We start from the raw sequence: 27206 nt of genomic DNA on the forward strand, positions 1-27206 counted from the left end.
TGTAGCCCTTTCAATACAACGTGCTTTGACCCGAGTTAGTACTATGTAATAGTATTGTTATGTACTAGTCTTTAATATAAGAGTATAAGCTACAGCTAGTAATTAATGTAAAAATAGTGGTCCTATTTGCTTATTATGTAGTTTTTCATTCTTAGTAAACTACTGTACAACTGTCCTATTATTTCAGGGTGAAATTGGATCTGCAGGAAGCACTGGTCCTTCTGGTGCTGCTGGTCCTCGAGGTGAACCTGGTGCACCTGGTGCTCTTGGGCCTGTTGGACCTGCTGTGAGTAGATACATTCTTTTATCCATTTTGGAAATCATTTGACTACAAATATTCTTACTAACAAGACCTTTTTTTATATTGATTAGGGTAACCCTGGTGCTAATGGAGTCAACGGAGCTAAAGGTGCAGCTGTACGTATCTCAATCTGGCAAATAAGTTTTTTTTTGACTAAGGACATTTATTGTACAGAAGCAATACAATTGTGTTGATCTGTCTCTACAGGGTCTCCCTGGCGTATCTGGTGCTCCTGGTTTGCCTGGCGCACGTGGAATCCCCGGTCCCCCAGGACCTTCTGGTCCAGCTGGAGCTAGAGGACTTTCTGTAAGCAGACTTGATATAATTTTGAAGTTAAGGAGGACTGGGTCAGTAGTATAGGCAATAGTAGAGTTAATTTGTTTTTATGAACTCCCAAATGGGATACAAAGGCAAACTAAACTTTTCAATGATTTTGTGGTGATTGTAATGATTGTGTTCTTGGTGCAGGGTGATCCTGGTGTTGCTGGTGGAAAAGGAGACACTGGTGCCAAGGGTGAACCTGTAAGTATTTTTTACCAAAATCTTACCTGCTGTAAGGTTGTTATTGGTTGCTTAATACGCACTCTGTTTTACAAAGGGTTCTGCTGGTCCCTCTGGTCCTGCTGGTCCATCTGGAGAAGAAGGCAGGAAAGGTCCCAACGGAGAACCTGGATCATCTGGGCCTGCTGGCAATGCTGGAATTAGAGTATGTTCTCCACAGTCTCACTATTAGTTCAGAACAGGCGTCAAATTCAGGAGCATGCGGCCCTGAAATCTTTATATAACAAATGTATGGAGATAGTCAGCTCAAAATGTCAGGCATACATAAGAAGTGCACATAGTATGTTACCAGGTGTTAACCTGACAGAGTCAGTGCCGTAGCCATATGGTAGCTGAACATTTTTCAGTAAACACTTAATCAAAAAGTGATACAACTTTCTTACTGGTAGCCATGGGGAGTGTTATTGGATTCAGCTAATACCAAGTGTATGGCGTGTTGTATATTCAGAAGAACCAAGAAAAAGTAGTGAGGGCCTAAATACTAAATGTTCCCTGTATGTAATCTTTATGAATTTTTTATTAACATAGTTCTGTCTCTCCTTTTTAGGGTGTTCCTGGAACTCGTGGTCTGCCTGGGCCTGATGGTAGAGCTGGTGGAATGGTAAGTAATTTGTTGGATGGATGTTACCTAACTGTACTTTTCTTTAATCTGTTTAAACATGTCTTTGTTTTGAAAATGCAAAATAAAACCTTTAAAAAAACATATCTTTGTTATACTTGCTAGGGTGCTCCTGGTAGTCGTGGTTCTACTGGTTCTCCTGGAGCCAGAGGTCCAAATGGTGATGCTGGACGCCCTGGAGAGCCTGGTCTTCTTGGTGCAAGAGTAAGTTCAATGTTATGTAGATTGTACATTTTTAGATCTTTAGTAATTAGATTTACTTGCCCATTTTGTGAAAGCTTCCATCAGTTACAGTCATAGAAAATTTAAAGTGATTATCAAAATCTGTTTGAAGTGAAGAGATGCACCAAGGAGAAGAGAAATTATGTTCACATTGAAACAGAGGAGGTTACAAACAGTGAAGCACTTTATTAAATGAACAGCAGAGATCAGAGGGTTTAACATTTATCAACCTGCAGAATGTATATATTTGTTTCATAGGTGTTTGTTTTTTTTATCTGTGCAGCATTTCTGTACAGACTGTAAAATAGAGTCCAGTGTCAGGCAGTAGCTGCAAGCTAGGAAACAATGATTTCCAACATAAAAAAACGAGTGTGGATGAAAATGAAACAAATCTCATTTTACGTTTTTTTTTATATAATAATATTAACTCCATCTATAATGTGGGGTTACGTTTTGCACCTGTCCAAAATATGGTATATATAGGAAATTCTCAAAACAATTCAAATATTCAAATTCGACTGAAATATTAATTGAGAAAGTGTATTTGCAGTATCATTATAATTGTGGAATTCTTATCTTATGTAGGTAACAGTGGATGAAACTGTATTGTGTTCTTCCATACATTGAAACACTTTTAACACAGAAATATGCAAATGATATACATGTGTAATTTATTTTTGCTTCTTTAATATTTGTCTCCACTATAGGGGCTTCCTGGTTTATCTGGCAGCCCTGGACCTGCTGGCAAGGAAGGTCCTGCTGTAAGTTCAACATTGCTACAAATATCACATATATAATCACACATTTTGTTGTTACATAGATTAGGATGATGTTCCCTTCTGTATAGTTATTCCATAAATTTACTTCATGCTTTGGAAATATTATCCCTTTAAGGACCTAATTTATTTTAAAAGCACACTAGCATAATGCACATACCTATCATAACCATTTGATATTGTTCTAAAATAATGTCACAATACACAAAGGGTATGGTGTAAGTAACCATTTATATTAATGACTAAAAAGCTGCAGTAAAATTTGTGATTTTCTGCAGCAGTGACCCTTTAATTCATTTGAGTAGGTAATTTAGGGTAAGGCCATACTGTGCGTTTGGGGGAGATTTTGTCGCCTGGCGACTAATCGCCTCGTCTCCTGAGCGACTATCTCCCCAAACTGCCTCAGAGTGTATTCCCAGAGGCTATAATAAAAAGTCGCGGCCATGCGTTTTCTATAGTCACCCGAAGTTGCCTCACTGCCCGAAGTTGCCTCACTGCCTCATACTAATGTAAGGAGTCTGGGACCTCCAGCTCCCATACTACTTTCTATATAAATGTCATTTGTATTTGTAATCAGATCTAACACTTATTTTACTGAACATAAAATTAAAATGGTGGCTAAACATTTTTATTCTTTTTTTAGGGTCCTCAAGGTCTTGAGGGTCGTTCTGGTCCCGCTGGTCCACCTGGCGCAAGAGGTGAACCTGGTAGCATTGGATTCCCTGGCCCCAAGGGTCCATCTGTAAGTGTTAAGACCATATTTGCATTGATATGTTAACTAAGGACACAAATAGATAAAACAAAATAAAAAAAATTTGCATTTGTATCTGCAAACAATGTATAATGTTTAGTAAACTTGATTTGGGCTTTAGAAAAATTGATTAAATTTGTTTAGAATTTTTTTTTGAAAATTTGTAATGACGTTCATACTGTAATATTGCACGGAGCCACTGCATGTGCCACAATATAATCAGTATGCAGTGCAGCACATCAACTATATTACTTTAATGGGATCCTGACCATATCTGCAGAGCCATCACCTGGACCCAGTATCCTAAGGCTTGGTTTTTTGCCTAAGTAGTGCTTTAGGGAGCCTACTTATTGCACATCTCCATGAAGATGAACAGACAGAAGTTAAACCTGACTCTTTGTAGTCATTGCTGAGTAACTGGGCCCGGTAGCCCTAAAAATGTTGGCAGGTAAATGGCCACCCCTAGGATATCAGGTCCTGTGGAAGGTACTGCTAAAATATTAAAATCCTATCCATATCCTTTTTAGGCAAGAAAGTTGATAATTGCTTAATTCAATTGATGATGGCACATTGGTAGTAAACAAAACCTGAATTACTTTATTTTTTCAGGGTGAACCTGGAAAGAATGGAGATAAGGGAAGCCAAGGTCCTTCTGGAAACAGGGTAGGTATAATAAAATATATAATGTGCTATTGTATGTACAAGGTGTAATTAATGGGTATTTTTAGTATTTATATCACAGGCAGTGCTAATCCTGCCATGAGACAAGGTGAGAGCCAGATGAAACTGTCTCAAAGACACCCTTGTTGGCTTTAAGAGACAGAAAATTGGCTCTTCTAGTGCTCAATGGGATGGGACATGGGATATCCAAACTTTTCAGGAAATAGGATTTTTTTCAGCCTTGGAACTTTTTGACAGCCATAGGCTTATAGGCATTATAGGAACTGTAGATTAGCAGGTAGGAGATCTCTAATCCTATCCCATAATATAATATTGAAAGTAATGACAAGTCAGATAGAGTCGTATGATTTTGTATGTCTATCCATTTTGCTATTGCCTTTTAATGCAGTGCATTTCTTTATTCCTTATTAACATATTTATTTAGTTTACATATGCGAAGGTTAATTTAAGAACAAGCACATGGTTTGCTCAAAATCTAGTGCGTTGTAGCAGCCAATCAGATGTTTACTTTAAATAACTAATAGTAAATGCTAACTTCTGATTGGTTGTTGTGGCTCAACAAAGTTTGCACCTATTACTACAATACTGCCTATTATAGTTTTGGAGAGCTGATGTCTTCTAAACCTGTAAATATGGTAATTTAGGATCATAAATAACTTGTTTTACAAGACAATGCTTCATTTGTAAGTACTTACAACATCATTTAAATGTTCTATGTTGAATCTGTTTAGGGAGCCCCTGGACCCGATGGTAACAATGGAGCTCAAGGACCCCCAGGACTTGTTGTAAGTAGAGGCTTTTTTTTAAATTGTAATTATTGTAGCATGAAGCTATCTGACAATATTTCTGACAAATGTTCTTACTGTATTTAACTCCTGCTTCTAATCTGCAGGGCAATACAGGAGACAAAGGTGAACAAGGTCCTGCTGGTGCCCCAGGCTTCCAGGTAACAATGCACCTTATGCAAATGTAATAAAATATATTGCTGCCTGCTGGCCTCACTTTTAAACAGACCCTTAGATATTAGTTCAAAAACAGTTTTGTATGGGATCCGTTATCCGGAAACCCATTTCCAGAAAGCTCTGAATTACAGAAAGGCCATCTCCCATAAACTCAATTTTATCCAAATAATCCAAATCTTTAAAAATGATTTCCTTTTTCTGTGTAATACTAAAACAGTACCTTGTATTTGATCCAAACTAATGCAAAACCAGCCTATCATGTTTATTTAATGTTAACATGATTTTCTAGTAGACTTAAGATATGAAGATCCAAATTACAGGAAGATCCATTATCCGGGGAAACTCCAGGTCCCAAGCATTCTGAATAAAATGTCCCATACCTGTATATTGTTTAAGCTTGTATCTTGCTCCAAAAACATCATCCATACATATACGACAAACATATAATCTGAATTAGTAGCTGTTTATTAACTCTCCTTTGCTCTCATGTATAGGGTCTTCCAGGACCCGGTGGCCCTGCTGGAGAACTTGGCAAACACGGAGAAAGAGTAAGTTGTACTTATCACAGGCAAAGCCTTGACAACAGTTAAGCATCAGATATGTATGTTTGAGAGAAAAATGGCATACCAACTTGTAGGTGTTCTACTGAGATACAGTTGGTCATAGTCCCTATTAAATTATTCCCAAGCTCCTATGCTTAATTAAATACTAAATATGTATTCATGTAGGCATGTAAATTAAAACAAAATTCCCAGTTTCAAAATGTTTCTCCAACTGGATTAAACTGTCCCTTGCTCTAAAATTTGTTGCCTTTTAATTTTCTATGAGTGGGGTAGTGGCTCCTAAATAAAAAACATCAGATCATTGATGCTGTTATAGACAATGCCACTTATCACTATTTTTGGGTCCCCCCTTACACTTCAAAAATAAATTCCTTTAATATGTTGAAATACTTCCCATGAAAGGGACCAAACTGAAACACCTGAGATGCCAGGAAAGGCTTGACCCCCATTTATTCTATATCTTGTACGGTTCATAAAAAAAAAAGCATGTCTAAGTATGATAGGGACCCTATACTTCTCTAACTCATCACTCAAATTTACTCCTTGAAATAACATATAATACATATTTTGCATTTTGTTATTACATGAACATGAACAGAATGTTAACATGTTCAATATGGAAAAAATATCTAAAAATTAAAACAACTTCTTTATTCCACCCAATTCCCTCTGTAGCAGCATTTTTTAGAAACCTTTGTTTTAAGGGAAACATTAGAAATCAGAACATTTCTGTTTCATGTGCCATTAGGAAATAGTCCATACGTGGCAGCACTAATAAGCACATTTTTTCCATTTCCTAGGGTGCTCCTGGTGACTTTGGTCCTGCTGGCCCAGCTGGAACAAGAGTGAGTATAAATTATTTGTGATAAAGCCAGATAGCCTAGGAGATACTTAATCTCTACCTATGGTTTCACTGGCACTCGGTATCATTGCTGTGAATACTAAGGGGCACTTTTACTAAGGGTCGAATATCGAGGGTTAATTAACCCTCGATATTCGAACATCTAAGTAAAATCCTTCATCATCATAGTCGAAGGATCTATTGCAAATACTTTGATCGAACGATCGAAGGAAAAATCGTTCGATCAAAGGATTTCGAAGGAACGATTCAATGGATTTCGAAGGAATGATTCGAAGGATTTTAACCCATCGATTGAAGGATTTTCCTTCGATCAAAAAAAGCTTAGAAAGCGTATGGGGAAAGTCCCCATAGGCTAACATTGGTGCTCGGCAGGTTTAAAGTGCCGAAGTAGGTAGTGGAAGTTTTTTTTTTAAAGAGACAGTACGTCGACTATCGAATGGTCGAATAGTCGAACGATTTTTAGTTCGAATCGTTCTATTCAAAGTCGTAGTCAAAGGTCGAAGTAGCCTATTCGATGGTGGAAATACCCCCAAAAAAACTTCGTAATTCGAAGTTTTTATTACTTCGAATCCTTCACTCGAGCTTAGTAAATGTGCCCCCATGATTTGAGGAATTTAGAGGGTTAAACCTTTAAAAGGTATAAACAACCATATTTATTATTTTACTTATAGAAGGTGTTATGGGATGCTGCTTTGCCCCTTCACAGTTAAGCACATGTTCATGTATTTGTTTTAGAACCTTTAATATTTTTTATTTAATTTGACTCATTGAGCTCTTTAAATCACATGAACCTAGAACACGGATCCTTATCGATTCTTTGTCTTCCCTGCCTAAGATTTATAAGAAGTCATTAGTCCATTCATGAGATAGTTTAAAATGAAGGCTATCCCGCTGATAAATTAGTAATATGCTATTATTTGGCAACAAGGTCAGTGACTGTTCATTGTGATTGTTAATCACACAAATACTTTTTATATTTATATTTATTTTCGTAACTGATATTTAGGCCACATAATAGAGGTACAAATGGGGTCAGAAGGTATTGTTGTATAAATCCCACGTAATTGGATGGTATTCCCATTTAATAAAAGTTGAGAGGTCAGGCTATTTAATGCTACGTTTTATCGGCTGAGACCTGTGAGAGGCGATTCCATATCTCATAATTCAAATACCTTTATCTGGCTTGACATTAAAAAAAAAAAAAAAGCCAATCATTTCACACTCCTTGAATGAACTGCGTGAAGCCCTTCTATCCTTCCAACTTCAAAAAAATCATATATTGTTTGATAATAAGCTATAGAGCAATAATTAAAACAAGGTGTACCTGTTCTCAGCTTTAAAGAATCCTGTGAATGTATATTATAGTTTCAATCTTGCCTTAAATTTACATCTGTTGTTCTGTTTGTACAGTAAGTCTAGACTTAAACATGGATGTGATACATGCTGTGAAAATTTGAATCAAAGAAGTAATATTATCATTTACATTGTATATATTGATTGTAAGCTCTTGTGAGCAGGGCCCTCTGATCCAGGACCCTGTTAGGTATTAATGCAAAGAGGATAATGTAACACCTACTTGAATATATAAGGCTATTAGAAATCACCAAGTTGGTGGGTATATAATAGTCAGGGAATACATACGTTTTGCTGACAAGAGCTGCTATGGCTATGCTGTGGTATATAGCAGCCCTGGCAGCCATAAGCATGGGCACACTAAGAGCAGCACTTACCAGGAAGAGCAGCACTTACTATTGGTGCATAGAAAGGTAAAATGTCCATCTTTTAGATTATGATTATATATTCTTTGATTTAATTCTTCATTGTTCTTCTTAAAAAAAACTAGGGTGAACGTGGTACTCCTGGAGAGAGTGGTGCTGCAGGTCCATTTGGACCTCTTGGACCCCGAGGCCCAACTGGTGCACCTGGATCTGATGGAGCCAAGGTATGGTTGTGTTCTTTGCAATATCTGTATTATCCAAATCCATTTACACCTTCACTCTTGCTAGCTATGACTTGCCATTTCAAACTTCTGTAGCTTCCACTTAAAATGCTGCAGGATCTGTCACTTGTTGCATTTATGTTAGTAATAAATTCCCCTTATTCCCTGGGTTATACAATTATAGGAGCTATTATTCTGAATGCACAGGACATGGGATTTTCCAGATAAGGGATCCCATATCTGTATTGTAGTTACAAGCTTGAGCTGCATACGTTTTCAGTAGTTGCAATTTAATTTTTGAGACCAGTAGAGAACTAATTGGGCTTTGCTGTGATGTTTTAGGGAGAACCTGGTGCAGCTGGATTAAACGGTGCTCTTGGACCATCCGGCCCTGGCGGAATCCCAGGAGAGAGAGGTGCAGCTGGTATTCCTGGACCAAAGGGAGACAAGGTACCAACAACGGCCATTATATATCAATAACAATTGATAAATGTACCTCACAGTATGAGCCATACAATATGTTCCATTCAGTGTTCTGCTGTGTTATTCCTAAAGGTTACTACACATAAACACATTGTATTTGTCCTATTACCACACCATGAAGATTTGTGAGGTGCAAATTATCATACATTTCTAATCTTTAATCATTTTCTTTGGTTCGGACTTTAATTTGCATTGCATCAACCTAAATATTATTAGCATTAATATTTTATTAGTTAATCTTCACATGCTTATTCCATAAATTTACAGTACATATTGTATTTACACGCAGTGAATCATTCATGACAAGATGGCAGACAGATTAGATATGATTATATGGTTACTATAATATGCAATCTATTTTCTGTAGGGTGATGCTGGCCATGCTGGAGAATATGGTAACCCAGGAAGAGATGGTGGTCGTGTAAGTACACTGCATTATTGAGTTTATCCCCATTCTAACCTTGTATGTTTTTTTTAGATATAAGAAAATATGATATCAGGCACTAGTTTGCTAGATAACAGATCTTACACATAAAATCCCACTCCATTGTGTGATTGTTTGAGAAAAATGAACATAAAAACAAATATTATCTATTTTGGGCATTAAATTAAATTCGTCCATTTTGTTTTTATGCACCCATTTATGAGTACACCCCTAAGTGTTGTGCTCTAAAATTACACAATAAAGAATGCATATTTGCAGCCATTTACTTATTATGAGGGGGGCTGCATATGGGTAAAACAACAAGCATTTGATATTGTACTGTGCATGCTGCACTCGAGTCTGTAATCAACCCTTTTAGTGATTGGGGCCAACATTTATTTGCAGCAAGGCCAAACATTCTGTGTTGTGTGTCTGATACAGAACAGCTCTTACTTCCATGATGAGATCTTGATTTAGGGCAATGACAGACACCGAGATTGGTCACCCACTACAAATCCCCTCTACCCTAGGAGACTAATCTCCCCCTAAATGCCTTCCTGGTGTCTAGAATGGAAATCACAGACGGGGTGGCACTTGGATCACTTTCCTCGTGAGGCAACTTCGGGCGAGTTTGGAAAAATAAGTGATCCGAGTGCCATCCCTCCCGGGGATTTACATTCTAGCTGGTGGGAAGGCATTCCCTGGAGATTAGTCGCCCGAAGAAGAGGTGATTTGTTGCTGGGCTGTGCCACCACCCTAATGGAAGTGCTGCCATTGGCCCATGTATAAGATATAGTTGGGCAATTGTAAAGAGCTATTAGACTGACCAATGTCTCTAAAATATAATAAACTATAAATTTAGCCTTTTCCTTATTGCTTTTAGTACACTCGTTTGTTTTTTTCTGTGGCTATTATTCATATTCTCTGTTTTGTTTCTCCTTAGGGTGCTGCTGGTGCTGCTGGTGCTCCCGGTCCTGCTGGTTCTGCTGGTGACAGGGTAATGATATAATAATACATTTATACCTTACCTGATGTAGAGTAAATTAAACATGAAATTAAGGGAATATGAACCAGAAAAAAATAGTATTTACTGCTATTCTTCATGTATTTATTGTGATATGAATTGGAATAAAATAAAAAAACAGTTTTATGGCAAATGTATATTTTTTTTGAGGTAATAAGGGATCACCCGAATCCCAGATTTGGTTTGGGGTGATGGCAAATCCTAGACTATTTTCATATAGGGATGCACCGAATCCACTTTTTTGGATTCGGCCGAACCCCCGAATACTTTGCGAAAGATTCGGCCGAATACCGAACTGAATCCTAATTTGCATATGCAAATTAGGGGGCAGGGGAATTTTTTTTTACTTCCTTACGATTTCCCTCCCCACCCCTAATTTGCATATGCAAATTAGGATTCGGTTTTGCCGGGCAGAAGGATTCGGCCGAATCCTGTATTCGGTGCATCCCAATTTTCATAGGATTTGGTTGAATCTAAGTACCTGTTGAAACCAAATCCAAACCTTTAAAATAATGTGACATGAGATTACTTTAATATGTAAATGTATTTATTTTGGTGATTTTTCACCCTTGGATTATGCTTATTTGCATATGCAAACATGGGAATCTGACCAAGGCCATTTAATTGCCCAGTAGCCCACAATAAATAGTATTAAAGATTCCTGTTATTCTGTGCTTAAAATGCATCCCTGCCAAGAAATTATTTTGGCTTCATTATCAGTTACATGTACTGTAAATCCCAAGTGTGAGTTTAACACAATCTGAATTCAATAGAATTTATAAGATGTGAGCGTCGCTACAGTCGTATCCAGTCTATACACAATTCTTGCTTGAATTACACTAACATCAATGATAAACAAAGAAGATCCTGAATACAGTATAGAGAGTGTATCATTCTGTCCGGCTAAGTCCAGCTCCAAGTCCAACTCCATAGAAGCCATATTCCAATATCTAACAAGGCCAAAACAAGTTGCAAGTTTGAATGTAAGGCTTTGAGTCTTCAGGCTGTATTTGCCCTGTTAGACCAGTGGAGGCATTTAAATACCCTCTGTTTCAATACACCCTTATCACATCTGCCATTTTTTGCTTCATTGATGTAATGTTTTTTCATCATACCAACAACATGTATCAGTTTTAATTCTATAATAAGACCTTTATATTCAATGTCCATACCCATAATACATTTGTATAATTATTGTCTGTTTTCTTCATTTTAGGGTGAATCTGGCCCCGCTGGTCCTTCTGGTCTTGCTGGTCCTCGTGGAGCTCCTGTAAGTAACAACTAATAAAAAAAAGCACATTTTAATGTGGACGTAATTAATAATCATGTACATCATCCTTGCATTTTTTTTTAAAGGGTGAACGCGGAGAGGCTGGTCCAGCTGGTTCTACTGGTTTTGCTGGTCCATCTGTAAGTAACTAATAGTTAAACAAGCAATATTGGTTTGGTAATCCAGTCTGTCATGTGATATGATATTAATGTTGTACTTGTTACCTAATAGGGTGCAGCTGGTCACAATGGTGTCAAGGGAGAAAGAGGACCAAAAGGACCAAAGGGTGAAGGTGGTTCTCCTGGTGCTCTTGGTGCAGTTGGCTCTCACGGACCTGCAGTAAGTAACCCATGCTTTGTTCAAGAAGAGTAAAAAACTGCATATCCCTCCATATTCCATTTTTGAACAGATGCAGTTAATCTGCATTGAAAAAAGTAGTTTGCCATTTAGTTTTAAACCCTTTGTGTTCTGGGTGGGGTCCCATATCCTTAATGCATTGTTCTAGGCAACATTTGGTTTAACTTAAAGCCTGCATACAGAGAAACAGAGAAAATCACTGTATTCATTGAAAAGCACCATTACCATTGCAAAACAGAGATGATGACTTTAAGGTAAATTTAAACCCTTTACTGTTTTTGGGTAGCAGTCACTTTAGCGGGAAGCGGGTACATCTAGTAGGGATTTCCTGCTTGAACATGTCCCTTTGTGGATTACAGTATGAACATTTTATTCCAAGCCTCTGTAAGAGTCAAAATTTGCTTTAATATTTGCCCCCTGGACACTTGCATGCAATAAAATATTCTCAGATGGAGGGCACTCTGATGTGCAATAAATATAATATAGTTAACTTATGAGTGCAATTAAGCCCAAAAAAAGGCCCCCATATAAGGCCAGACACAGAATTTGTATTAGCAAGAAGGGCCTGCACTCCAAATAAAGAGACCAAGTGGTATTTGAATAGTCTCATATTTAAAAAGTAGTAAATCACATACATAGGTCAAGGCCAAAACATGCCAGAAAAACATGGAAATTCAAATATACATACCACTCAAAATATGGTCAAACAGCAATTCGATAAAGAAAGCGGATGCACCTGCATTCTCCTCTCAGGGCAGGTGCATCCGCTTTCTTTATCAAATTGCTGTTTGACCATATTTTGAGTGATATGTTTATTTGAATTTCCATGTTTTTCTGGCATGTTTTGGCCTTGACCTATGTATGTGACCTATGTATGTGATTCTTTTTAAATATATGACTATTCAAATACCACTTGGTCTCTTTATTTGGAGTGCAGGACCTTCTTGCTTATACACTTGCATGCAATAAGACAGAACATGAGTGTACTTATTTGAACTGCACAATGGATGGTTAAACGGGGAATTCACAAATTCATTAATGGTAAGTAACTGATGGAAAATGCTTCTCGACAATGGAAAACGTTTTCTAATTGATGTTCTTTCTATGAAAGCCATCACCTGTTGATTCTCCATTCTGACTTCCTGGTTGCTTTATAGTTTCTTGGGTTATCAAACAATAGCAATCAGATAGCAAATGCCAAGCCTGTGAGCTGCAGAAAAAATATAGTGTTAAGTGGGAGTCTAATCACAAAACTGAAGTCTACTATAAAATGTTTTAGAATGTTGTACTACAGTCTACACTAGACAGAGGTCAGGGATTTCCGCACCAAGACCAACCTGACCTAAGGCTTTGCCTGCCTTCTTATACCACAACTCAACCCAACTCTGCCACTGACATCATAATTAGGTGTTGTATAGGTGGAGAGATTACCAGGGAACAGGTTATGTCTTTTGATGTCAGAAGAAGATTGGATATTTGCAAAAACTACTGACTACTGGGACAAAAACTCTGGCACACCACTTGCCTTTGACCCACACCTATGCCTATTATCAGTCCTAATCCTTCTGTGGGTTTCAGGCCAACCTTTGCATTATTAGTCTACACTAGTAACCATTCATTTAAATGCTATATACTTCTTTAACTGTGTTTGTATTTTTGTGGTTCAACGGTGAATGTTTTTTATGCATGCAGTGACCTTCTCTGTCGATTGGCAGACATTGTTGAAAGAGTTAGGCTGACAGTGCTAAGCAATGAGGTTTAGGCATGGTTTGAGATTCTTCTATATACATACTGTTCATTTTTTTGTTCTAGGGTCCCAATGGTCCAGCTGGCACTACTGGTCCCCGAGGTGATGGCGGTTCTCCTGTGAGTAAACATCTTTTATTTACTCTCCATTCCTATCATAAAAAGAATTTGGTTAGTGACCTTTATACTGATTTGCCATTTATATCTATTTCAGGGTGCAAACGGTTTCCCCGGTCCTGCTGGAAGAACTGGTGCTCCTGGCCCTGCTGTAAGTCTATCCAGGCTCAGATGTTGCTACTCAGCTAAATGCAGCTCTTTAGAACATTACTTACACTATAATTCCAGTGGCACAAAAGTCACATTTCCTGCTGTATAGCAACCATCACTGTAGGAAGCAATGGTTGTGCTGTATGTACCTACAGCAAGACAGACCTCTATACCAAAAGCTATTTTAGGAGGGATATCACTGCATACATCCTGTACACCCTCATAGTACTTTTGACAGAACACTGCACACTCAGTACAAGTTAATATTATCACCTCATGTCCATAATACATGTCTAAATTATTGTTGTTTCATAGGGTATTGTTGGTCCTGGTGGCCCTACAGGCCACCCTGGTAAGGATGGTGCAAGAGGTCCTCGTGGTGACAGTGGACCAGTTGGCCGTCCTGGAGAACAAGGTATCGGTGGTCCACAAGGTGTGTCTGGCGAGAAGGGTCCATCTGGTGAATCTGGTCCTGCTGTAAGTCTTTTTTTCGTATATAGTTAATTGGTGTTATGACCTTAGAGTATGTTGTATAAATGCACGCCCATTTTTCTGCCTGTATGCCACCATTTATCTAGCAGGGGCAAGTTGTGTCCAATTGCGTGCAGTTGACTAACTGGCACAAATCTTTACACCTCTGGCATTTGGCACAGAAGTTTGCACCTTATATGAATAGAATGCAGTGCAATTATGAGAAGAATGTTGCATTGTAGGTAGAAAAGAGCAAATTGTTGCAGATTTTGTACACTTTGTATTCCCTTAGTAAATAAACCACAATAAATGGGAGTGCTCATAAAAAGTGTCAGTATTAGGGTAAGGCCACACTGGGCGTTTTGGGGAGATTTGGTTGCCTAGCGACTAATCGCCTCGTCTTTGCGGCGACCAATCTCCCCAAACGTCTTTCCTCACTCTGCGCCGGCTAAAATGAAAAAAAAAAAAACGCCAGTGCTAATCACACACGGCGATTCGTTTTCCGAAGTCACTGAAGTTGTCTCATGAGGCAAGGCATTTGGGGAGATTTGTCGCCGCAAGGACGAGGCGATTAGTCGCCAGGCGACCAAATCTCCCCAAAACGCCCAGTGTGGCCTTACCCTAAAGGTGTCTAAATGTGTCTAAATATTTGTTAAAAAATATTTACTCATGTTAGTGTAGGTGAGTAGTTTGCCTCTGTGTTTCTTATGCTGACGTTTCTTTGTCCACTATGCACTGCAGGGTGCCATGTTTGAAATATGATACTTGTTTCTTCCATTTAAACAATTAGATCTAAATATTTCCCTTTGCATTTCAGGGTGCTCCTGGAGCTTCTGGTCCTTCTGGTATGCTTGGTTCTCTTGGTATCTCTGGTCTTCCAGGATCTAGAGGTGAACGTGGTTCCCCTGGTGGCCCTGGATCTAATGTGAGTACAAATTTTTATAATTTAAAGTGAGAACCCTATATGGCCATACACTGGTTATCCCTCCATGGTATTTTACTGATAGAACCCGTGGGCCAAATGGAAGCATACCATATCAGTAATGTGCCACGTATTTAATTGTACCCTTTGTTTTGGCTGGAACTGCAGAAAGTGAAGAGGAGCCACAGCTCTTCACATCCTTATTTACCAATGTACCATCTACAGTGTGAAGCAGTGGCAGATAACATTATCAATAACAAACAAGGGAAAGTTGTGCTCACCACACCATTTTTAAAACCATTAAGCTGGGGTGCAGTGAGGCTACGACCACAAGGTTAAAACTCCCAAACGTGGTTGCCCTTTTATTGGCCACCACTGGGATCACCTGACTATAGCTAGAAAGGGTGGGAGCTACAACATGGAGCTGGCCACTGCTCTTGCATAAATTATAACAAACAAGGGAAACTTGTGCTCACCAATAATTTTAGATAACATTATCAAACCATAAAGATCAGTGATAATCCGAGAGGATTGCAAGATTATGTGCAGAAAACAAACATTGACCTGCCACACATGCCCAGAAGGTAGGACAGTATGGTCCACATTGCCTAACCAAATCTGGGCAGCATGCCTTTAAAGTAAAATGAGCAGGTGGGCTTGCCTTTGTCAGTTAATTTAGGAAAAAACACAAAATGCACAAACCATATTGCTTGTTTAATTATAAATTAATGAAATATCTATTATACAAAACTATACCTATAAGTTATATAAATTCATTTTTGGAAAACATAGCTCTCAAGATATAACACCATTCTGGTGCCATTTCCATGACTGTTCACCTCTACAGCAAATGAAGAGCAAAGCACCCATAATTTTTGTAGTTTCGAACTTCACAATCCATTTATAATCATCACCCATTTTAAGTATCGCTACAAAAATTACAGTTAGGTCTCTGCAAAAAATCACAGATGTTTACAGAAAAAGTCATCCAATCAAAAACAGTATAATTAGTATGTAATAGGTAATACATTTAGCAATAAATTTAGTGGCACCACAACATTTCAATTTCAATTGTGTTTCAATGGTATTATATGGCATAAAACAACAGAAGTTTATATTTATTGAAAATTTAAATCACGTATGGAAAAATATTGTATTATTAATAAAGAAAGTGTGCTGTGTTTTTCCTTTACAGGGTGAGCCAGGTCCTGCTGGTCCTGCTGGTGCTGCTGGTGCCCGAGGTCCATCTGGCCCCGTGGGCTCTGCTGGTCCTAATGGTGTTCCTGGTGAAGCTGGTCGTGATGTAAGTTATAGCAACAATCAGTTCAGATTCAGTCAATCAGATGTTTTTATTTAATGATAAATAAGATTCAACTAAAAACTTAAAAGCCTGTACAGCATCAATTTTTATTACTATATTTTTTTTATTTATATAGGGCAATCCTGGTAATGATGGTCCATCTGGTCGTGATGGTCTTCCTGGAATTAAGGTTAGTATTTTACCATTTCATTGTCTTATTTCCAGATTAACATAGATACACTGTATATGTGACTTAATGTTTGCAGCCCAGTTATTCTAGGTACCACAATTAAAAGCATGACTACTATAATTTATGTCTCAATAGGGAGAACGTGGCTATCCTGGAAACACTGGCCCTGCTGGATCTCTTGGTGCTGCTGGAGCTCCAGGAGCTGTTGGCCCTGCTGGAAAATCTGGAAACCGTGGTGAACCTGTACGTTTGCAAATACTATAAATATATACAAATTTATGATAACGTTTAATTAACTTATGGACCTTTACCCATGGCTGAGGGTCCAGAAAGTTATTGCACATTTTGTCATTGGTGCCACTGCGCCGTGTATTTAACAAAGCATCTTACTGACAAAGCAGTTTATTTGACCAATATAATAAACATTATTACATTACAATTTTTTTATAAAGCTCATGCCTTTTATTACATACTGCCCTTAGTATAGAAATGATTGTTAGTTTACTTCAGTGCAATTTAAACGGGCAGATTTATTAAGGGTCTAATTGAAAATGTAAATTTTTTTAGGGTCAAAATAGGCAAATTTGACTAGAGAATTATCCAAACTCGATTCGAGTTTTTTTTAAAAAAAATTAGATTTTCCAGATTTGTCATACTCTGGCTTTTAAGAAATCGAATCTGACTTTTTGTCACCTAAAACCTGCTGAATTACTGTTTAAGTCAATGGGAGAGGTCCAGGGATCAATTTGGAGATGTTTGCAGCCTTCCTGACATTTGAGTTTTTTTCGGAGAAAAACTCGATTCGAGTTAGATTGAATTCGAATCAGATTCGAATTCTCGGGTCATTTAAATTTGTCAGAGTTTGGAAAAATTTAATTTTATTTAAAAAATTCAAAATTTGAATTCATTCGAATTTTAGGGAGTTTAAAAAAACTCAAGTGAATTCAAAATTCGACCCTTGATAAATTTGCCTTCCCATGTGCCCAAGCATTATATTTATAACAAATATGATCTGAGCACCATTACTGAGATTTCGCATGCCTGCTATATGTACTTCTTATATATATTTTTGGTTTCTCTAAGGGTTCAGTTGGTCCTTCTGGAGTTGTTGGCCCCGCTGGTCCCAGAGGCCCAGCTGTAAGTATATTTTGTGATTCCAAACACAACTTGTAAAATCAAAAATAGAATTTATGAGTTCATTACATGAACTTTTGTAATTTTACAGGGAGTACAAGGTGGTCGTGGTGACAAGGGTGAAGCTGGTGAGAAGGGAGCTAGAGGTTTGGATGGACGCAAAGGACATAATGGTTTACAAGGTCTCCCTGGTCCTGCTGTGAGTACAGTGTAAAACAATTACTACTAAAACGTATTTAGGATTGTCTGATTTGAGTTACTAGGCATGCATTAATAGCATCAATATTGCTACAAAAGCGGTTTATTTTGACAAAGAACTCCTTAAAAAAACCCATTAGGGAGAGTTTTTTCAGTAATTGTTCAGCCCAAGACTGCACAGTTCAGTGCTGATTTTAACCTACAGTTTGTGCCTGAAAGTTATATTAGCAGGAGGCTTCTAATACCATCTATATTACTAAACCTTAGGTAGCTTTATCTGATCCATAAGTCCTCATAACAATTCCCCAAGTACTGTATTTTTGTAAATGTAATTATGCAGTCAGTGATTGCCAATACATAACAGAGATTGACCTGGTGTCTTGATGGTTCTGGAAAGCCACATCCAAAAAAATCATTAAATAAATCATACTCGATATACAGTATTAGCACTACTGTTCTGCCAGCAGTTACCTAATTGCCTTTGTCCTTAAAATACATAATAAACACTTTACTGCATTACTATACATTTATTTAAATACTGCATGAAATAGCCTTCAACAGATAAAACGCAGAGAACTTGTTACATTCCTTTACATGATATGGGCATTACTCTTTCACAGAATGAATAGCAATTTTTAAAAATGATATTTGTTTTTATGCTGACCTATATCCATAAGATTGATCGTAATCATTTTTATTTCTCAATCAGGGTTCTCCAGGAGAAACAGGTCCTGCTGGTACCAACGGTCCATCTGGCCCAAGGGTATGTACAAGTGCTGAAATGTACTAATGGATGACATTATTATGTAAATTATGCCAATATGACTGATTAGTTACCTTCTTTAGGGTCCAGCTGGCCCATCCGGCCCTCCAGGCAAAGAAGGACGTTCCGGACATAATGGTCCAATCGGCCCAGTCGGTCTTCGTGGTCCAGCTGGTCACCAAGGTCCTGCTGTAAGTGACATTAAAATATCTGTTTCAATATGAATTCAACATACTGTAAAAGGGTATTCCTTGGTAAAATAAATTAGGACAAATATTGGCTGCAAATTCACTCTACAACTCATAAAATTTCAATCCTAAACCAGCAAGTGTATTTTTTTTAGTTGCAATATTGGTGTGTAAGCAGCTATATCAGGTCATTTTGCCTGGTCATGTGCTTTCAGAAAGAGCCAGCACTTTAGTATGGAACTGCTTTCTGGCAGGCTGTTGTTTCTCCTTCTCAATGGAACTGAATGTGTTGCAGTGGGACCTGGATTTTACTATTGAGTGCTCTTCTTAGATCTACCAGGCACCTGATATATCATGTTAGGGAGCTGCTATCTGGTTACCTTCACATTGTTCTGTTGTTAGGCTGCTGGGGGGGGCGGTGGAGAGAGGCGGTGATATCACTCCAAATTGCAGTATAGCAGTAAAAAGTGACTGAAGTTTATCAGAGCACAAGTCACATGACTGGGGCAGCTGGGAAACTGACAGCATGTCTAGTCCCATGTCAGATTTCAAAATGAAATATAAAAAAATCTGTTTGCTCTTTTGAGAAACAGATTTCAGTGCAGAATTCTGCTGGAGCAGCGCTATTAACTGATGCGCTTTGAAAAAAAAAAAAAATGTTCCCATGACAGTATCCCTTTAAGTACTCTAGCAATAAGGACATGATACAGAAGATGGTTGTACTAGGCACTGCTTTGCTCTCTCTTATCTATTACTGTTTAAAAATGATAGGGTCCCCCTGGATCACCTGGTCTTCCTGGTCCTCCTGGCTCAAATGGTGGTGGATATGATGGTGGCTTTGGTGGTGAATACTTCAGAGCTGACCAGCCTGCTCGCAGACCAAAGGATTATGAAGTTGACGCCACTCTGAAATCTTTGAACAATCAAATTGAGACAATCCTTACCCCAGAAGGCTCAAAGAAGAACCCTGCCCGCACTTGCCGTGACTTAAGACTCGGTCACCCAGACTGGAGCAGTGGTATGTTGTTATTCCCATTTTATACATTTTTTTTGTGAAGTAACATTTGTATAGAATGTTATGCATTAAATGGAAAAGTTATGTTTGAGACCAATATATATTTTTGTAATTTTACTTTGAACATGAAATTATGTTTAATAGTAGGGCACTGCTCTATTATTATTATATAACAAACGACTATATTATACGTTCCAGGATTCTACTGGATTGATCCTAACCAAGGCTGCACATCTGATGCCATCAGAGTATTCTGTGATTTCTCCACTGGTGAGACCTGCATCCATGCCAACCCAGAAAACATTCCACAGAAGAACTGGTACACTACCAAGACCAAGGATAGGAAGCCTGTATGGTTTGGTGAAACCATTAACGGTGGCACACAGGTACATAGGAACAGCAAAACTGATACCCCCATTGTTTTGCGGTTGAAAAGTAGGCAGAGTACCCTTATAAAAACGTTAGTTGTGAATGACACAAATTTTAGTTTTTAGTTTTTACTAAAATTTTTAGTGGAAAAAAAATTTATTAAACCCTTATGGTGTTAAAAGTCAGAATAAAAAAACTCAGACCTCCCGAGTTCATGTAGAAGTCAATGGGAGAAATCCCGAAGATATCTTGATCTGCGCTGGCTTTCGTGCAATAATCCAAAGAGTTTTCGTGTGGAAAATCTGAAACATTTGTATGATTTTCACGATTTTTTCGAGTTTTGCCTGCTGTACCTTTAAGGCAAACCAAGTCAAGAATTTAATGTTTCCTGACCCCACTGTAGTTGTAGGATATTTAGAATCTAATTTTTTATCTATCTATTGAAGAACAAATGGTCTGTTATCAGTTTGGTCTTAGAATTTGATTATTATTGAACATAATTATTGACTTCTTTTCCCTCAATTAGTTTGAATACAACGATGAAGGAATCACTTCCAAGGACATGGCCACTCAGTTTGCTTTCATGCGTTTGCTGGCTAATCACGCATCTCAGAATATTACTTACCACTGCAAGAACAGCATTGCCTATATGGATGGACAGACCGGAAACCTGAAGAAGGCCATCTTGCTACAAGGATCCAATGATGTTGAGCTACGTGCGGAGGGCAACAGCAGATTCACTTTCAGCGTCCTTGAAGATAGTTGCACGGTATGTTTAGAGCTTAAAGCCTTAGATCGAAATGCATTGTACTGTGTAATTTCATTGATGTTCAATATCATTAAGAGGGTCACTGAAAGTGTCAAGCTTTTGACAGAAACCAAACTGAATCAAGATTAAATATTATATAATATAATATTAGAGCCCCAAGTTTATGGACTGTTATGTATGTCCTGATTGTAGGGATTAGGTCCAACCTTAACTGCGATAAATACATGATTCTACTAACTATATTATGGATATAGTATCCCATTGTTTTGATCATAAAAGGACTTAGTATAGTTATAGATATAAATATGTCCAACAAATGCTATGAACACTTCCGTAGTGAGATATTCATATTAAAAGGTTTGATCTCCTTAAAATAAACTTTTATGATGTTAGACAGAGGTATTCTACAATACTAGCAAATTTACTACTAGGGGCCCATTTACTTAGTTCGAGTGAAGGAAAAGAGGAAAAAAAACTTTGAATTTCGAATGTTTTTTTTTGGCTACTTCGACCATCAAATGGGCTACTTCGACCTTCGACTACGACTTCGAATCGAACGTTTGAACTAAAAATTGTTCGACTATTCGACCATTCAATAGTCGAAGTACTGTCTCTTTAAAAAAAAACTTTGACCCCCTAGTTCGCCACCTAAAAGCTACCAAAGTCAATGTTAGCCTCTGGGGAAGGTCCCCATAGGCTTAGCTATCTTTTTTTGGTCAACAAAAATTGTTCGATCGATGGATGAAAATCCTTGGAATCGAACGATTTTTCGATAAATCCTTCGATAAATCCGAATAGCGATAAATCCTTTGACTTAAGGGTTAATTAACCCTCGATATTCAACCATAAGTAAATTTGCCCTCTAGTGTCCGTTTTCTTTTTTTTGTAGTTTTTCATATGCAGGTATGGGATCTGTTAGCCGGAAACCCGTTATCTAGAAATTTACGAATTATGGAAAGTCTATCTCCCATATAATACATTATAATCAATTAATCAATATGTTTAAAAATGATTTCATTTTTCTCTGTAATAATAAAATAGTACCTTGTACTTGATCCCAAGTAATATATTTTTAATCCTTATTGGAAAAAGAACCAGCCTATAGGGTTTATTTAACGTTTACATGATTTTATATTAGACTTCGGGTATTAAGATCCAAATTACGGAAAGATCATGATTCGGAAAACCCCTGGTTCCAATCATTCTGGATAACAGGTCCCATACCTGTTCTTTCATCTTTTTTTTGTTTTTGTTCTGATACTGGAAGTTCAGCTGCTATTTGAGGGTGAGGAAGTAATTATACTAGCAATACAGCAGGAGAGTAAGAAATAGAAAATAGACAGAGGAAACATGTGACTGTCCATTGATATTTGCTTTTTTTACTGTTTCTTACTCGTTTTGTTTTTTTTCTGTTTCAGCAACACACAGGCGAATGGGGAAGAACAGTCATAGAATACAGAACAAACAAACCATCTCGCTTACCCATCCTGGACATTGCACCCTTGGACATTGGTGGTGAAGACCAAGAGTTTGGCCTGGACATTGGCCCAGTCTGTTTCAAATAAATGAACTAAAATTAACTTAAAAAATATCCTCTCTTTGCCCATTCTTTTTTATTACTGAAAGACTCCTCCCATTGTTCCAATCAACCACATCCAAAAAAAAACTGGGCCAAAGAGATGGACTGAACTGAGCATTGTGCAATGCAATTAAATACACTCCAGGGAGGACTCTGAAGTCTTTCACAAATTTAACATCAAGTAGTGGAAAATGTCAGCTTTGTTTTAAGGGAGAAAAATACAAAAAACCAAAATAAAAACCGTCAAAGCTTGCACCGTTTTTGGTCTTTGAATATCTTCCATGGAGGAAGTTTAAAACCACAACTTCCACAGGTTTTGACTACCTCAGACAAAAGAGTCTTTGCATCTCCATCAAGCAATAATGAAAATACGACGTTTCTAATAAGCGTCAATATATAAAAGGTGCTAATAAAGGTGCTCGAAAATTCCGTGGTGCTAATAAAGCTTACGACTCACTTTTCCGTATTGAAGTTGTATTGTGTGGTTTATTTGGGGAATGCTTTTTCACACCTAAGCAAGTTGTAGGAATGCCCAGGTGATCCATGTGAATTGTCTTCTTTACATTCAGGTTCATTTCTTTTCTCTCATTGCCATCATCCTGATTGGGCAGAAAGAGGAATATTTTTTTCCAACAAATTGTGCTATTTTTGTATATGTGAGATGTTTAAATAAATTGTGGAAAAACTGAAATCACGTATGTCCGGTGTTTAAACTTAGGTAATAAGACTGTAAGAAACCTTTCATTCCCTCTAGTGGAAATGTGACCAAGGCATATTTAATTGGGGGTGAGATCCATTATACGGAAACCCATTATCCAGAAAGCTCTGAATTACAGAAAGGCTGTCTTCCATAGACTCAATAATCAAATAATCCAAATTTTTAAAAATGATTTCCCTTTTCTCTGTAATAATAAAACAGTACTTGATCCAAACTAAGATATAATTAATCCTTATTGGAAGCAAACACATCTTATTTGGCTTATATAATGTTTACGTGATTTTCTAAGAGAGATCCAAATTATAGAACGATCCATTATCTGAAAAACCCCAGGTCCTGAGCATTCTGAATAACAGGTCCCATACATGTACAAGTATTTGTAACTAACTAGTAAATAATCCCAGTAACAGAAAAGGAATACACAGTCCATGACCATGTAGCAATACCCCTACTCTATTGATGCCCAAAATTAAAGGGGAAAATAAAATGTAATATGAACCTCATGCCGTGAATAGAAGTTTTATATATATGAGAGCTATTAGTCTTGGAACCTGTCTGGGGTGTTCCCAGATAAGGGATTTAAATTACATTGCTTTGCAACCAAGAAAAAAAGAAAAACAAATGGATTATTTGCTTAAAAGAACAGTAACACCAAAAAATGTAAGTGTTTTAAAGTAATGAAAATATCATGTACTGTTGCCCTGCACTGGTAAAACTGATCTGTTTGCTTCAGAAACACTACTATAGTTCATATAAACAAGCTGCTGTCGGTCAATGGCGGAAATTGAAAAACGGCTATATGGCACAGGTTAACTAATGGATAACAGATAACATCATTAGACAGACAGAGCTTATGTGCTATCTGCTGTGTAACCTGAGCCTTTTCTCCTTTTAATGGCTGCCCCCATTGCTACACAGCAGCTTATTTATATAAACAATAGTAGTGTTTCTTATGAAAACGTGACAGCAGCTTTACCAGTACAGGGCAACACTGCATTATATTTTCATTTATTTATTTTATTTTTTGACGTTACTGTTCCTTTAAATGGACTCAATGGGAGATGGCCATCAGGTAACTGGAGCTTCTCTTCTGGAAAAGAGATCCCATTCCTGTACTTGGAAGTTGGTCTTGGAAGACTAAGCCTTTGAACACTAATAACTCCTTTCAATAACAGCATAGGTCCCTTATTTTGCCAATTTGGCCAAATAATGGATCTCAAGCCAACAACGTACAATGACCACAACATGAACTAGAATTCAAAATCTTTCCCTAAAATGAATTTTGAAATCCTAATTATAATTATAAAAGTAAAATATATAGCACTGCTGTCAGGATACAATTATCCATACCACGGCATTCCACTAGAGGATGCTCCTAACTTAAATACCATTGAGAGAAACATAGAAGAAACTAACAATTCAGTTTAATACATCAGCAATAGGCCAGAATTTCAGTCATTTGTTTACCATAACTGATAATAGAAAGCCAATGACTTTTGGGACACTGGAGTGATTGCAATGGCAGTTCAGGAACCAGTTTGCCCAGTTTTGTTTTCCTAAGAAAATCAGCACAAAGCAGGTCACTTGTAGGGTTTTATATACTGAATCAGGCCGAGATTTAGATGCAGATGAAGCTGGCCATACACAGGCAGATTAAAAATGCCAATTCAGCCCTTTCAGACTGACTGTGTATGTGCCCATGTATGTGCCAGCATAAGCTAATCATTTTGAAATCTTCATTGTTATTAACACATTCACTCTAGTTAATACTCGCGGGCTGATATGGTTTGTTTGTAAACTATTTGGAAGTACAGTGTATTTCACAAACCATACATACCCGCTTGCACACAGCCCACTCCCCTACTTGTCCGTATACCTTCCTGGCCCCTAAACTGCTCACCCTCTGCGCGTTCCTGATCTGCTCACACACACACTGTCCCCTATCTGTTGACACAACTCCCTGCCCCCAACTGCCTGTTCCTGACCTGCTCGCCCTCCCACCTGTTCCTGACCCACTCGCAACCCCTGTGCACTACACGTTTACACACCTCCCTGGCCCGAAGCACTCACACACCCCTAGCACACCACTCGCAAATGCCCTTCCCCACACCCCCACCACACAGACAGTTCCTTATATTGCCAGAACCGAAAACTGGGCGGGCGGGAGATTTAAACAACTGTCACAATCTTCAGCCCAGTCGACAATTCAGATGAGGCAAGCGGGTGTCATTTTGCCTCCAACAATTTGCCGCCCTTGGCCTGGGCCTTTGTGGCCTGCCCAGAAATCCAGGCCTGTTACCATTTGCACTTAATCTCTGCGTACTTATATATATATTTATTATGTTGCTTGTCCTCCCTGTGTGTACTTTTATATATTTTAACACTACACAGGGCTGCACAAGACAACACTTTATAAATACAAATAGATGACACCACCAGGGTTGGAATGGGGCTGCTGTCCAGGTCCCCCCCTCCGCTCCCCTATTGAGACGCACGGTGCATGAAGGAATCTGTTAAAGCAACATGTATTAGGTGCTGTAGAACAGAAAGCAAGATATTTATATTTAGATGTACATGAAGGTTCGTTTTGCAGGAATTTTGGGAGGCACCAATGAACAAATGTGGTTGTGAGGGGTTCTGTTACACAACAAGGCTTATAAAAATATTTTCACATGTTCAGGTACAATATGGAAACAGAAGGAATGTCAATTAAAATTAATGATTTTAATTTGGGGGTGTTCCTGATCCCACAAGTTTTATAGGGGTAAACAATTAAAATAAATTGAGTGTCGTAATTTCTAGGTCTATAAAATATAATATAGGTACCCATAAAAGAATACAGGATGTGCAGTATCACGGACACTCCTAACAAAATCCTTTAAAGGGTTTGTTCACCTTTCATACCCAGTTACACCAACATAAGTAAAAAGGCTTTTTTAATTTGCCTTCTATTTTTTATCACCTTCTCGTGCCTCCTTAGAGCAGCTTTCGGCATCTCATTTAATACATTAGTTGATACATTTTTTATCTTTTGGCCATTTTTTTAAGAAAAAGGTAAAATAAACCACAAACACTTGAAACACAAGCAACTGAAAATGTTATTTCTGAAAGTGGTATGGACAGAGTCTTGTGTACAGAGGGACAGCATCCCATGTAAAAGGCATCTCAACCCAAATACTGTTTTTTTTTGTATAAGAAAGAAAATGTTATTCCAAGTAATATAGTCTTATATTTACAAGTGTTTGTATTGTTCTTTTTCTAACCCCTGTGCAACTCTGTCCTCCACAGATTTCTAATGCATCATTCTCAAATACAGACGTGCAAGGTGCACCTTGTTGTCGTAATAAAGGAATATAATATAGTGCATAATTATATGCCACTCATAGAGCCACACCTACATTAACAACTGAGCTATAATAACTAGAGCTAGGCATATGTATTATCCTCTATCTTCAAAGTTGAAGATCACATTTAAATGACCTCCTATTTAATTTACATTTCAACTTCCAAACTGCTACCTGACCAGTAAGGCAATTATGGCTGAATGTAATAAAAGTCACAAAGAGCAAAACAATTTGCACAAATAAGAATAAAAATTTACATTTGTACATGTAATATTCTTCTGGGGGAAAATAATGCATTGTGGGAAAGAAAACATGGCAATTGGTTCTTGAAGCCAAGAAGTCTGAAAAAAGGTATCTGCCCTAATGGGTATAAGCCTTGACCAGATAAGCTGAAGAATCCTGATCGCATGTTTACTTAAGGATAGAACTGCAGTGAAG

General features: G+C 37.8%; 1 protein-coding gene across 1 annotated transcript in view; it reads left to right on the forward strand.

Annotated features, from left to right (window-relative positions):
• The window catches only part of col1a2.S (collagen type I alpha 2 S homeolog), a 39948-nt gene extending 16776 nt beyond the window's left edge, over window positions 1–23172 (forward strand). The window contains exons 17-52 of the mRNA XM_018269185.2: window positions 188–286; window positions 373–417; window positions 509–607; window positions 770–823; window positions 900–1007; window positions 1410–1463; window positions 1587–1685; window positions 2411–2464; window positions 3123–3221; window positions 3840–3893; window positions 4643–4696; window positions 4804–4857; window positions 5368–5421; window positions 6237–6281; window positions 8142–8240; window positions 8580–8687; window positions 9088–9141; window positions 10088–10141; window positions 11385–11438; window positions 11525–11578; window positions 11670–11777; window positions 13608–13661; window positions 13756–13809; window positions 14124–14285; window positions 15097–15204; window positions 16397–16504; window positions 16638–16691; window positions 16827–16934; window positions 17775–17828; window positions 17917–18024; window positions 18733–18786; window positions 18870–18977; window positions 19746–19992; window positions 20188–20375; window positions 20885–21127; window positions 22546–23172. Coding sequence (XP_018124674.1) covers window positions 188–286; window positions 373–417; window positions 509–607; window positions 770–823; window positions 900–1007; window positions 1410–1463; window positions 1587–1685; window positions 2411–2464; window positions 3123–3221; window positions 3840–3893; window positions 4643–4696; window positions 4804–4857; window positions 5368–5421; window positions 6237–6281; window positions 8142–8240; window positions 8580–8687; window positions 9088–9141; window positions 10088–10141; window positions 11385–11438; window positions 11525–11578; window positions 11670–11777; window positions 13608–13661; window positions 13756–13809; window positions 14124–14285; window positions 15097–15204; window positions 16397–16504; window positions 16638–16691; window positions 16827–16934; window positions 17775–17828; window positions 17917–18024; window positions 18733–18786; window positions 18870–18977; window positions 19746–19992; window positions 20188–20375; window positions 20885–21127; window positions 22546–22692 — 3300 coding nt within the window. The 3' untranslated portion in view covers window positions 22693–23172. The remainder of the gene's footprint in view (window positions 1–187; window positions 287–372; window positions 418–508; window positions 608–769; window positions 824–899; window positions 1008–1409; window positions 1464–1586; window positions 1686–2410; window positions 2465–3122; window positions 3222–3839; window positions 3894–4642; window positions 4697–4803; window positions 4858–5367; window positions 5422–6236; window positions 6282–8141; window positions 8241–8579; window positions 8688–9087; window positions 9142–10087; window positions 10142–11384; window positions 11439–11524; window positions 11579–11669; window positions 11778–13607; window positions 13662–13755; window positions 13810–14123; window positions 14286–15096; window positions 15205–16396; window positions 16505–16637; window positions 16692–16826; window positions 16935–17774; window positions 17829–17916; window positions 18025–18732; window positions 18787–18869; window positions 18978–19745; window positions 19993–20187; window positions 20376–20884; window positions 21128–22545) is intronic.
• Window positions 23173–27206: the final 4034 nt, after the last annotated feature.

Source organism: Xenopus laevis, chromosome 6S, assembly GCF_017654675.1.
Source record: "Xenopus laevis strain J_2021 chromosome 6S, Xenopus_laevis_v10.1, whole genome shotgun sequence".
NCBI lineage: Eukaryota > Metazoa > Chordata > Amphibia > Anura > Pipidae > Xenopus > Xenopus laevis.